General features: G+C 45.2%; 1 protein-coding gene across 1 annotated transcript in view; it reads left to right on the forward strand.

Annotated features, from left to right (window-relative positions):
• COL5A1 (collagen, type V, alpha 1) overlaps positions 1 to 13,816 on the forward strand; it is a gene marked incomplete at its 5' end in the record, with an annotated part of 119,246 nt that overhangs the window by 64,834 nt on the left and 40,596 nt on the right. Inside the window, 9 exons of the mRNA XM_010281872.1 lie at positions 535 to 579; positions 3,340 to 3,393; positions 4,594 to 4,638; positions 5,279 to 5,332; positions 5,958 to 6,002; positions 7,192 to 7,245; positions 9,609 to 9,653; positions 11,225 to 11,278; positions 13,275 to 13,319. Coding sequence (XP_010280174.1) covers positions 535 to 579; positions 3,340 to 3,393; positions 4,594 to 4,638; positions 5,279 to 5,332; positions 5,958 to 6,002; positions 7,192 to 7,245; positions 9,609 to 9,653; positions 11,225 to 11,278; positions 13,275 to 13,319 — 441 coding nt within the window. The remainder of the gene's footprint in view (positions 1 to 534; positions 580 to 3,339; positions 3,394 to 4,593; positions 4,639 to 5,278; positions 5,333 to 5,957; positions 6,003 to 7,191; positions 7,246 to 9,608; positions 9,654 to 11,224; positions 11,279 to 13,274; positions 13,320 to 13,816) is intronic.

Consider the following 13,816-nt stretch of genomic DNA (forward strand, 5'->3'; position numbering starts at 1 on the left):
CCTTAGGTTTTGGGTGATTTAAAAGCAACTCAGAGGAAGCACCGTCTAATACTCCTGATCGGTGGGGCATCAGCAGGAGATGGGAGTGGAGGGGTGGGCAGTTACCTCTCTGCTGCCTCTGGTTTATCTGAGAAGCCCGGGGGTTAATTTGGCTAAATCATGTTCCCAAGGTGGAGCTCCCATACTGGCTGCCCATTCAGTTTGCTACTAAATCTTGCAGTTATTGACTCACGTGCCCTGAGTTGTTTCTACAATATCTTGTCTATTAGCAAAATCCATCTTTATAAACATCTACGTGAATTATGAAGTATCCCTACAGCACTTATAATCCTCGTTAAATTCTGCACACGCAGTATTAGTCTCCAGGCTTATGAGGTCTTCCTTATGTATGGCCACCCTTTTATTACTCCAGGGAAGCTGGTTTTCTGTGTGATTATTATCTAAAAAGAATGAAACACCTGTGATGTGACTGAAATATAACTGGCTTGTTCTGTCTCTTTTGCTGCTTCTCTCTGTGTCTTTGCTGCTGCGCAGGGAGATGATGGAGAAGTTGGACCCAGAGGCCTACCTGGAGAACCTGTGAGTATCTCCTCCTTTGGCTTGACGTAGAGCAGCGCTACTTTGATCAAAGTCTTGATATGCTAACAATGTTTTTAGGGGTCCCATGGGGCAACTCTTCTGGTGCTAAGCAAGACCCCTGAGGTCCTGCAAGGACTGAGCTTCTCTTGCTTGAAGACCCATGTGAACGGTTTAGAGTATCTGTGCTGTAACAACTGTTTTGCTTTTTTTTCACTAAAATGTTTACCAAGAAGAGGAGATGCTTTCTGGTGTTTTTGTTTGATTGGTTTTGTGTGTTTGGTTTTTTTAAGTGAGCAAAATTCTCATTGATTTTGTTTGTATAATTGTAAATGTAAAGCTTAGCTTAGATTGGTCTCATAACTTTCCTGCATGTATACTTCTTCCTGATGTGTTATTTAGGATTCAGGTAAGTAGGCTGGAGTAGAAATTATGGATGGTAAACATATATGTGAAATACAGTTTTTGTGACTGTTCATAGCAAATTCCAGTGAGGAATGGTTTTGTCTGCTATTGCATGGCAATGGCAGCCATTAGCCATGCAGTTCCCTTGCTTAGTTTTGTGCGGTGTGAGTGATCCCCTTTAAATCTCAGAAAGGGGCAGGATTGAGCTCAAGAGGACTTTTGCCCTGACTTCTGTGGGGTCAATATTCTGTTCACAGTGCACGAAACTTCATAAATCTACAGAGTCTGTCAATGTTTGCACCTCCACATGCTGCTAACACTGGAGGAGCTGAACAGGGCTAGCAAAGGAGGGAGTTCCTAGTATCGATAAGGTTAAAAGGAGATGCTAGTGGTGTTGAAGAAAAATTTCCTGCCCAACCCAAAGAAATACTTTCAGGGAGTATCCCACCAAAAAGAAACTATCGGATTGTCAATTTGAGACTCTGAAAGCATTTTTTTCCCCGATATTTTTTACTTTATTGGCAGCTCTGCTTCTGGCTCTCTGTAGATTTTTGTGTGTAGTACAGTTGTTGGCTGCTTATTTAATCCAAAATGCATTTCCTTTGTTATGAAAAGAACATTAACTATCTAACATTTACCATCAGCTTTGCTTTCAAGATGTCTTATTTTATTGGTCTAAGGCCCAGCGTGGTGGCCTGAGAGTAATTGATGAGAACTGTTGGACACACTTCATGTGAGAAAAGGAAGGGTTGGCATTTACGGACTCACTGGAACTAAATTATAGACGAGATGTCTGATTAACTTCTGAGAAAGATTAATCAACCCAGCTATCTCCTTAGCACATGTCTAAGCAATAACTTATGGGTTATTAACTTCTTAAAAACGTTTATGTGCTCAGGTAACACAGTAACAGAAGAGGAATTTAAATGATGATAATGCATGCAGGAAAGTTTATTTCAGCAACACGAGTAAAAATATCTGTGATGGCCAGAGTAAAGGTTTAAATTGCATTACAGGAAACTTTTTGTCATAAATACGTACACCCTAAATCTGTATGTTTGCCTTTTTCTCTGCGCTGAGCCAAAAGAGGGTCTTTCCAAATTTAGTGATAACTGAGACTAGTGGTGGGACTTCAGAATTTGTTCCTGTTCATCCTGGTCCATTTTCTTTTGGTTCCCGTTGCCAGTTGGTACAAGTAGAGTTTCTGCTCTGCTGGGGCTCAGTGTGCAAAACTTTAGCCCGTGAAGGTCTCCGGTGGCTGGGACAGACCGCTTGGTTGATACATTCAGTTTTTGCTGCAAACTGCATTTTTTTTCAGGATGAAAATCCCCGCAGTCTCCAAGATCAGACGCTTTCTTAAGGTCTCCTATTTTATCCTGTAACATTTCATTTTAATTCCTCTGTCCTCTCTGTATCATAAAAAGGGATGTATAATATTTGGGCAGACAGATAAAACTGCCCATCAATCAAGAACAATTTTTCTCTGTGACAGTGAACGAGCACCATCCTTGTAAATACCCAGTGTTCCCCTATAGTCCCTAATTTAAGAAAGGGCCTGTGTTTAAAAGGTGAGCTTTCAGATCTGCAGCTGTAGTGCACACAAGATCCCTTTCCTTTCAATACCAACCCAGCTGAAGGCTCAACGTGGAGGAGGTGCCAGGGCGTGATTTGCAAAGCTTCCTATTGAATGAATACCGTTCTCCTGCCATGTCTGGGCTTATTCAATGTGATGCTCCAATCCTACCAATTTCCCTGAAGATAATGAGAGGTTAAATCTGGTGAGAAAGCTAGAAATGGAAAGAAAACACCATGATACCAGTAGTCCTGGCTGGATAAGGTTTAAGAACCAAATGCTTTTGAAAATGTACATTTATGCTGCAAGCTGAAAACCTTTTTCCAGCCTTGCTGAGCTGTATAGATTGTCAATGATAAAAATTAAATCTGGAGAGATTTTGAAATGCTAACCCTAATGATCCATTAGTGATATCAGGTCATTCTTCACAGTACTCCCCAGCTGAAATGACTTGGCTGCAAAGTGTTTTGCATCATTGTGTGCATTACAGGGTAATCCAAGAATATGATTAAATTAATAAAAAAATGTTGGTTTAAGTGGGCCTTCTTCCAATCCAAAGAATAAATGTCTGTGCCTGTATTATTTATCTTTAGAATTCAAGGATATGTGCACACAGGATTTCTCTTACCGGTTTGTAAACCAAGAAAGATGCTGTTGCTGCAAAACCAGCAAGGTCATTGCCGTGCCAGCCCTGACGCTTCCCCAGGCACGAGCTCACCCCCATCCATGCTCACGGCAGCATGGGGGGCACTGGGAACGCTAACCCTGTTTGTTTCACCCAACAGGGACCCCGAGGACTGCTGGGACCGAAGGGGCCACCCGGACCCCCGGGGCCACCGGTGAGTTCCTGGGGCTGCTGCCCTCAGGCAGTCAGCTGAGCTTTCCAGGCAGAATACCCTGTCTCCATTAACCATTCAAGCAGATAATACAGCTGCATAATTTTATACATCTGTGCAACAAAAAGAAGTGGTGGTCAAAAAAAGTTATGGCTCAAGGTCCATATTCTCCCCCATTTCAATGGTGCCACATCCATTTACATCAGCTCAAGATTTGGCCCACCTAAGTAAATATTAATGCCTCGCTTGGGCTGAAAGGGAAGAATGAGAGTTATTAACACAGTGGCTTTGCTATTAACTTTTGCCTGAGGGCTGGTGAGACTTTAAAGCAGTTTGTTCATATTTTGAGCGAAAGCCGAGGAAAGAACGTGCTGTTTTTTATTCGGGAGACAGTCACCTTATCTGTCGTGCGCTGCTGGAAGTGCTGATGCAGGGGCTTTCTCCATAAATCACTGCAGCTCGGTGAAGTCCCGGAACTTAAAAACCAACCCCAGAGCTAAAGGGGTCAGCATTTAACGGTGAGCGTTGCGAAGCCCTTAACCCTTCCTGGGGCGTGAAGACATCTTCACTTTGAGCTCCAAATTTAACGAGCGTTCAGGATCCTCTCCAAAACTGTCTCATATTGCACGAGCGTACCATTACACCTAAAGAAGTTGCCCCACCAGAGCAAAATGGTGGTGGGGGAACCCCAAGCGAGACATCTCCAGTTGACCATGTACCATGTTACCCCCTTGCTGAAGATGCTCAGGGTGTATTTGACCCCAGTTGCCTTTTGCGATCAAAGCCTCATTTTGGCACAAGGCAGCGTGGCCTCGTTGGCTTCACCCACTGCCTTGGTGAATGATGCATTCATGTCCTGAGCAAGGTTTTTTTGGTCTGGTTGTTACTTTCCATTTGGTACTACACTCCTGCTCGCTGTTGGAGGAGATCAGCTGCAATTCGTAGCTAGGATTTGCTCAACCTGGCACTGATTCTGCCCCGCAGGCAGGTTAAACCAGTGGAGAAAACACCAAAATGATTTCTCAAGGTGTAAATGGATTCGTGGAATTGGCTGCTTTACCAAACACCTTTAGAAAATTGTTCCCTTTCCACATGGTCTAAAGGGCTTCCTGATGTTTTGTTATTTTTATGGCAATTTCTCTGCTTTTGTGGTGCAAAATAACGAGGTATTTTCTTAGTCCTGTGTTTTAAATCCTTTCTCAGGGTGTGGCTGGTATGGACGGACAAACAGGTCCCAAGGGGAATGTGGTAAGTTTTTACTGCAAATTTCACAGACAGTTCACATGTTACATAGAGAAAAATGTAAAATGTACTCTATTAAATTTGATTTGCTAATTGCTTTTTAGCCTGGTCTAGATTCCTGTCAGAACCTGTGAAAACCACAGAGGGTATCTTCCTACAGCAAATGGATGTTAATTTATTGTAATTTCTGATGGAATTACATGTTATTTCCCCATGAAAGATCAAACATTTTCATTGAGATGTGTGTTGTTCTAATGAATATCAAAATATAGTAATTCAACTGAGGGGGAAGAAGAAAAACCTTTATGTGCCTCATACTTTGTACTAATCAGATGAAATGGACTCCCTGCAGAAGAGCCAGTGCAAAGCCAGGTTGTGTTAAAGCCCAGCTCAGCTCATTTGGGCTGCGTGTCCATGCAGAGAAGTGAGTGTGCGCTGAAGTAAATTTATTCCTCCCTATCCCACCATGGAGAGAAGCTGTTTCCCTTTCCCAGGAGCTCTCGGGTACCAGCGGAGGGTTAGAGAGGGTGTCGAGATGCTGCGAGAGGGTGCGGGGCTGCGCGGGGGCAGGAGCCACGGTGCCTGAGGAAGCACCGGCTCCGCGCTTGCCTTTGCTGCCTTCAGCTCTGCCCTTGTCTCCTCACAGGGTCCTCAAGGTGAGCCAGGTCCCCCAGGACAGCAGGGTAACCCAGGTGCTCAGGTAAGAGGAAAACTCCTTTTCAGTGGGTAGGAAAAAGGAATGATAATTTTGAATAAGCTTCAAATGCCCTGCCAGAGACAAGACCAGCAATATGGAGACTTGCTGGGAATTTGCTTGACGATACATGGCTGGCCCAAAATCTTCCTGAAAATGCTCTCAGTTTCAGATCCCCCTGGTTCTCACCTGGCTTTTGCTGCTGGGATGCACAGCCAAACCCAGGTCCAAGCAGTGTCTTCGGCCGAGCCGCATCTTGTGGCTCATGTCTGATTTTTAGCATCCCACGGTCCAGTTGCTCTGGAGCCAGATGAGTAATACAGATGTCCAAGCCTTGCTTTCAGCCTTCTCCACGGCTCTCAGCAAGCCTTTCTCCTCAGAGCATCTCTGTTTCCATCCTGGGGATGAGCCTGGCTGCACACGGCAGATCGGTGCAGCTCTCTAGAAGAGGCATGCCATGCAAAAATGAAATTTTTTCGTCTCTCACAAGACATTTTGAGAATGAATGGACCTGGGGAAATCCCCAGCCATCACAGGCACTAGAATGATGCTCAGCTGAGGCACTGCCAAAATGCATTTGGAAGGAATAACTTGTTCCTTAATGACTCTAGGTTTTTTTTTCCTTTCACAGGGTCTTCCAGGTCCACAAGGCGCGATTGGTCCCCCAGGAGAGAAAGTACGTTTAAATACTGCAGCTCTGACTTGAGACAACTGTTTCCATTAATATGGATTTGCTACTTCAGCTGCTCCTTTGCCCCATATGCAACATCTGTTTGCAGCCATGTCTATGAAAGTCTAATGTGTCCCATTCCAGACAGAAGAGAGACAAGAAAACATGGTTTACCTCTAATTCATAATATTTGCATTCATTTCCCATCTTAAGAGAAACATTTTGAAGGCATCCTATGGTAAAACATTAGGAGAAGCCTGAAAATTGTCTCTTTCTGTGGGCTAAATGCCTGGAAGTCTGAGCGGCATGGTAATGGGAAGAGCCCGTGGATTTGGCTGGCTCAGCTGAGATCCCCTCCCTTTGCCTCCTCCCTGCCTGCGCCAGCTCGCTCTGACTTTCCACTGCTGTTGATGTGGGGTAGGTGCTGGCCGTGGTTCCCCCAGGCAGCCCTGGGACCGTCGGGATTTAAACAAGGCGAATTGTTTTGCGTACAGAGCAGCAATTCTCTGGCTGTTTGCTCAGCTCCCGTTGGGTCGGGACGCGGCGTGTGCGCCGGGAGAGATCCCCTGTTTGTGTTGGCAGTGGGAGGTGGACTCAAAATTATTGATAATTCTCCTGCGAAGGAGCATATTAGCAGTTCTGCCAGATAAAGGGCTCTTGGGCTTCAGTGCTGAGTCACACACTCAGAACAGCAGTGGCACTCCTCGGTTGTGTGAAGTCACAGGGCTGCTTAATTAAAAAGGTAATCATTGAATGGTGTTAAAGCAGCAAGAACAGTCAATGGAGGCAGCTCCGCGCTTCCTTTGCCAGTTAATCGCCTTGCCATTTGTCACCAAAAAATAGGCATTTCTTGGTCCAGTGAGCCCTATGGTTTGATGTCCTCCAACTTGTGCTTATACACGTGAGCAGCATTGTGCCTTTTGCAGGACAGCAGCTTGATGCCTTAGGCCCTGGTGTCTCCTGCTGAGCCCTTGTTGCCGTATCGCATCTGTGTGAGGTGCTGGCACTAATGCTGCAGCATCCCAGGATGCAGAAATAAGCAGACTCCTGCAAGTCACGGCAGCTTTTCCAACAGACTTACCTCTATGCAGACTTTTGCAGCTAGGAAAAGAAAGAAATGTGTCTGAAAAGTCCCTTCCTGCAATGCTCTGGAGACTCTGACCATTGCCGCTGTTGTTTTTCTGTTTGTTTTTAGGGGCCGCTGGGCAAACCTGGTCTTCCTGGCATGCCTGGTGCAGATGGTCCTCCGGTAAGTTGTCTTTTCCCAGGTTTCTGCTTGGTGCCTGATTCTGCACCCATCCACCCTGGGGTGCACCATGGGCTTCTGAAGCATGTGAACCTGCAAGGTCAGGCTCACCCTGCCCATGTTTTGGCTGGGTTGAAGGTTTTGAGTTTCAGAAGCCCTGGCCCTGCTCCAAGCTTTGCTCAGCACAGCAGTAGGTACTTCTCACTTCTTTTTTTCCTTCCTTCCTTCTATTTCTCCTCTCTGGTTTTACGTCGGTTGGCAGTTCACCGAGGTAGGGATGGTCTCCTGCACGTGTGGTTATGCGTACCGTGCCACTGGCACGGGGTGGTCCTCATCTGGCTTGGGGCTGCTGGGCACTGCTGCAGAACAGTGATAAGAACAGGTTGAAATTGCATGTCAGTGTTGTATTCTTGCAGCTGCCTCCTAATCCTACTTTAAACATCATTTGCTCCTTGCTCTGGAAATTGCTCTTAAAAATCTTTGGCCTTTAAACCTGATCTCATTTTTACACACCTCAGAGGCACCTGGTTTTAAGAGTGACAAATGTAAAATAGTTACATTCCACTAATGCAAATGCAGAGCATGGGAAAAAAAAAAAAAAAATTACATTTCCCAGCCTGGGATTCTCATTGCTACGGAGGGCATTTTGAACATTCGTACAAGTATTAGCTGAGTCAACAGAGCAGCTAAAGTGAAGCCTGGAACATCTCTAAGTCTGTAGCTTTCGATGTGAAATTCCTACAGCAGCCTCCAGGGAAGTTCAGCTGGAGAAGATGCCAGGTCTATTTTTATGCAGACTGAAGGCTGTCTAATACCTGCAAAGCTGAGCATGTGTGGGTCTGCATGGACACAGGTCCTTGGCCACGGGTAGCCATGTAGTTTACAGATACTTTGTAGGTTTGTAAGCATATGGGTTGCTCTTTCTAAGGACAAAACCACACCTGTGTTCTCCTTACAGAAATTGCTCTTAGAAGACATTTGAAAATCCCTGAGGGCCTGAAGCATTTTGCTGCAAAAGCCAACAAAGTTGCTCATCAATTTTTGATCCTAGTAGCAGTAATGGAGATGGGCATTTTGAAAGTGGTGATGATTTAGTGTAGAGTGTGGACAAGGGCTTTTGAAATCTTGCTGCACTTCCATTTTGGCTCCCCTGGGGTGCAGGGAGATATCAGGAGCTGAAGGCAAGCATGGTTAGATGACACCCTTTGTGCACTGATGCTCTTGGTGCTATTTTAACTTACAGGACAAATTCAGATTGCATTTTCTCCTATGTTTTGTTGATGTATAAATGACGGCTGTCATTTTGTTTCTTGATTAAACCACCGTGTTTTATGAAATCCAGCTTGTCTGACATTCCTGTTCTGAAGACTGATGATGGAAAATAGTCCTATGATTTTACTTGTTATATTGCTAGAAAGTCTTTGGTGTATTTAGAAGGGAGTTCATAAGTAAAGAAACCATTGAGTGCAGAAGGTCTTGGTGGCTTAGAGCAGCTGGATGTGCTCTCATCATCTTCATAAAAGAAAAGGTCCCTGGGTGTGCAGTGAGTGCCCTCATGGAGGGCTTATTGCTTTTGTACACACATTGCTAACCAAAGACTCATCGTCCATCCTGGCTCCATTTTGGTTCCAACAGTAGGAAAATCAACACTAAAAACTACTTCCATGGATTTCCCCTGTTTCTCACTAATCCATAAGTGACTATCTATCACTAAGCTATACCTGAGGCAATTCACACTTTTGTTTTCTACTGACTGCAATCCTAGCAAAAGGCTTCTAAAGGCTATGAATGAGAATGTGTTGGAAACTCTTGAATGCTGAGTTATTCAGCATCAAATCCCAAGAGGAATGCTGGCCAGTGTCCAGCCAGACGGCGTCTAACAGGGATGCAGGTTAGCTGAGCATTTGTCATGAGATCTTGTAATGGTCTCTAGGAATTAGGAAACTAATGAGGGGGTCTGGGCATCTTGTGACCTTCACAAGTTTGCTAACACACGGAGTTAATTTCATCTGTTTTCCTATCTGCAAAATTTATATGCTGCTTGCTGCTGAACTCACTGAGGTGTTCTAATACATGAAAAATATTGCAAAATGGTTTGTGTTTCTCTGCTGAGAGGTGGTGAAGAGTAAAAGTGTAAAATAGCCAGGTAGAATACTACCAAGGACCCAAAAGCAGCTCTCTTCCTTTTGGGGAAAGCTTGCTCTTGCAAGTTGGCTTCAGGGGGGCTATTTGTATCAGTAAGAGCTTCCTGGAGAGCAACTGTTCTCTTACAAATAAATCATAGCTGCCTGAGTGAGCTTGTCTACTGAAGCATTAGATGTGCATTAAACCCATTTCCCTCTTTTCTTTGTCTCTTTTACTAATAGGGTCATCCTGGCAAGGAGGGTCCTCCTGGAGAGAAGGGCAGTCAGGTAGGTGTCAACAAGATCCTCATCACTGCTAAGGGGAAGGTCACAGTAGGTGGATGGAGACAGATCTCCATGGAGCTCTGGGGATGGCCGGGCAGCCAGGGGATGTGGGTCAGTGGAGGTGTCAAGAAGCAAACCCTGTTGAAATTTGAAAGCTGAGCCCAGCTTTCATCTGCTTGGGAGTCTCTTCTGGTGCTTGGGCTGTTTTTTTCTCAACTCCTCCCAGCTTTCCTGGCAAGCAGCGCTCCATAGCCCAGTGGACATGAAAACAGACTGTGAAGGGAAGCGTTCTCTTTATCTGACACAAATAAATATCCTTTGTGGCATAGAGAATGCAGAAAATAACTCTTTTTGTATTCTTGATCTTCCTTTTTCTTCCCTTCCCCCTCAAAGTCCCTCTTTAACAATATATTTGAGAATATTGCTGGAGGCTAGAGTCCTTGAATTATACAGTCATCCGTCTGTCTGGGAGATTTACCATCTGCATTTCCACTGTGTCCCATTCAGTTGAAAAACATTACATTTGTCAGAAGTCTTTGATTAGACTGCAGTCCAGTTTGATGGACGTCCACTTGAGCCTTGCTTGGGTGCTGCACGGAGCATAGCCCATGGCCGCAGCCGTTTGTCCCACTGGCATCGCACGAGGCCAAGAATTCATATGTTGGCCTCTGCAGAATATAAGAAGCCAATAAGGGTTTGTGCCAGTGCTCCCTGTGCTGGGAGACGTTTAGCAAACGTCAGGGAGGTGATCTCAGAGCAGCACTGGTGCTGTGGGTCTCCTCCAGCCGACACTCGTGCGAGGTCTGGCGTGCTGGTGGACCGGTCGGCTCCGTCTGGCTGTCAGACTGGAAAAAAATTGTCCATCTCAGGCTGGGAGAAGTGGAGGCATATTTGTGTAGTTAGGGAATTGAGCAAAATAAAAGTCAACTGGAGTCATGATTTATTTGCAGGTAAAAGACAGCGTGGCAGCGAGGGTGGGAAGGAGAGTTTTTGCAGGGTGCATGTCGGGTGCTGTGTCTAGCGCAGTTCATGGTGTCCCTGGGGATTTGCAGCTTTCAGTGCCAGAAAGGACTTTTGTGAACATCTCCCCTCCCACATAGCTGAGACCACAGGACATCACCCCAAGGCTTGTGCCTCAAGCAATAACTCCTCTCTGTGATCATCGTCATCACAAGCTCTTCTGCATTACTGCAAAACCAGGATGGTTTGGAAGGGGGGAGACAGCAGAACATGTTCTTCCTCAGAGAACTTGTTCTTTTCTTTAATGCAAAACACAAATCATCAGCCTTATGTATAAATCCCCTTTCTAACAAGTTGTTGCTATCCTGACTCTTCTCGTTCTCCTTTCCTGTTGTATGGATCTTCACTCTTGGCCCAGTGCACCTGCTTGGGGTGATGTTCCTGTAGCTCTGTGCTATTTTTGAGCTATTTTCAGCTGGCCACTGCCATTTCCACCCGGTCTGAAGCAACTGGATGCTGGAATATTTGTTTTCCACACACCCTCCTTACTACTGAACCTTTGTGTTGATTTTTGTTGATTTTTTTTTTGTTTGTTTGAATGTTTTTCACCACAGGGTCCACCAGGTCCTCAGGGCCCCATCGGTTATCCAGGACCACGCGGAGTCAAGGTAAGGAGGATGCAGAAACAGCATCCATGGTGTTGCTTGTTCAACTCAATTTCTCTGGCTTGTGCTGGAGGCGGACACTGCCAGTGGGCATAGATGCCCTACCAGGGCACTTAGGGCCACCTCAGTGACCAACTGTATTTATCACTTGAGCAAGCCTTGGTCCAGCATCTTCTCTCAGGCCACGAGGATTACAAGCCCCCTGCTCTCCAGTAACCCCTCCTAGCGTTGTTCAGCGCTTTGGAGAGATTTCTCTCTTAATTCTTCATGAGCATGGCTGAGTCCCATTCCAATTGTTTCCAGTTTACAACCAAAGTAAATCTCAGCCAGAATGTGAAGACTTTAAACAAGGCTTGTTAATAAAACAAAATATCCTATTACTAAAACAAAGCAAGCTTTTCATGCTCCTGATCCAAAACCTTGTTAGATGAAGCTTGTGCATCTCAGCAATGTGTTTTTTCACTAGATTGAATTCCAGCTCTTTCCTTGCTCCTGCTGCCTGCAGTGCTTGCACGCTGATAAGGCGGCAGTGGGTATTTTTTCCTCCTTCAGCTGCTATGCCCATCAAGATGTATTAGTTCAGGTGCAGATGCATCCTGCATCCCAAAGGTCCAATGAATCTGCAGGGATCTGTGCTAGCAGATACAAGCACAGCTTGGGGACTGGCTATAGGTGAAGTTAAGCCCTCTTAAACCCCCTTGTATATTTTTTCAATAGCAGAACCCCATTTGCTGTTCTGCCTTCAAAATTTAAGCTGGATGTATTTAGCCAAAGCAAGCTTACAGCTCATTTCTTGCAAGGCTGCAGATTGAGACTAAGTGGTCAATTAGGGAGTAGTTTGCTGTTGTGTTTGCTGCTAAAGTGGAACTGTTCCACATTAGAAACATCTAGAGAAAGTGTGTCACACACCAGACCTGTAGCATGTACCAAGAAGGTTTTGCTTCCTACAAGCAGCGTTCTATTAACTGCATGAGCCTCCAGTTCAGGGAAAAAAATGCATCTCATTGGGTTTGCCGCTATAAGTAACTTTTAGATCTTTCCTCGCTCACCAGAACCCTGTCCTGCTGCACAAATTTTGGTGTACTCTAATTAGACTTTCTCTTGACATGCTAAAGGGAAGAAAAAAGATTAAAATATGCCAAGCAAAATATTATTCTTCAAAAAAAAAAAAGCTTCTGTTTTTTATTGTAAGAGTTGCATTGTGCAGTACAGCTGGTGTAGATACCTGAGGGTGACTTTTTATCCCAAGAGGCAGGATAGATGGGAAGCGTGGGGCTCCAACAGGTTTGGGCTGGTGGCAAAGCAGGGGGCAGATCCTGACCACACTCAGCACCCCCAGGCTGAACACCGTGCCTTGGTGAAGCTTTGAAGGGCTTCTGCACAATGTCACAAATGCCCATGCCAGTCTTGTTACTTTTTTTTTTCCCCTCTTTTTGGTGGTTAAATGTATTTTTACAAAAATTGTGCATGTGCAGAGGTGAGCACCATGGTAAAAAAGAGCCAAGCTTAACTTTAGGGGGTGTTCCATGCTACAGAGCAGCATGGAAATCTCTGGCTATGTGCTCAGAGATTTTAAAATGGTTTCGCTTCCCAAGTGTCCGCGCACAGCTTGAGCACTGGTTTTTCCGTGAATACTCAAGTGAACTCAGAATGTTGGCAGGGCATTTGTGGAAATGTTCTTCTGGAAAATATACGCAGAAAAAACTTTTTATAGTGAATTTTATCCCTGGAAACATAATTCCTGGGCAGGGAATGGGCAGAGACCACCAACCCCACCAGCCAAATCAAATCCACAGAGGTCTGTGACTAAAGACACTCACTGCTGGCCCAAAATCCCGACATCAGTGGCTGATATTTGATTAGCAATATGTTTAGGAACATCACAGTTTGCAGAGATACCATTGTCAACATTGGAGGAAGCAAAAATCACCATGATTAATGACTCTTCACTCTTAAGCTTACCTATACCCTTGTAACATCTTGTTTTATCTCCTGCAAGGGAGCAGATGGCGTTCGTGGATTGAAAGGCACCAAAGGTGAAAAGGTGAGTTAAGACCATACATTTGGATTGATTTTCTACAGCCTCGGAGCATTTTTGCAGACACTTCCTGTGACATTTTCTTCTGCATGGGGATTTCTCTTAGACGAGCAGGGGCTGAGCACCCAAAGGCCTGGGAACCTCTTTATTTTTGGAGCGGGTGCAGACTGGGTGCCTGCTATGATGTTCTGCCATATCTTGCTTTGGATCTGGGAGTAACTGAGCCTCCATGGCATGCTCCGGTTTGGAGCTGTTTGCTGAGGCCAGCCATTACTGACAGCTCAGAGCCCAACGTCGGGATGATTTCCTCCTGAGAAAATTTGCAGGTTGAATGATTTAGCGAAGCTGAAGGGTTTCTGGTGTGTTATAGCTGGATAACAGTATATGGGATATGCTGCCCTGCCCAGTCATCAGAGCAGCTTGTGAAACCCAAGTCAATAAGAAAGTCAACACAATCTCTGCATGTCTCAAAGATGCAATCAGTTTATCCCAGAAGAAGAGCA

This window comes from Phaethon lepturus, unplaced genomic scaffold, assembly GCF_000687285.1.
Source record: "Phaethon lepturus isolate BGI_N335 unplaced genomic scaffold, ASM68728v1 scaffold12422, whole genome shotgun sequence".
In the NCBI taxonomy this organism is placed as follows: Eukaryota; Metazoa; Chordata; class Aves; order Phaethontiformes; family Phaethontidae; genus Phaethon; species Phaethon lepturus.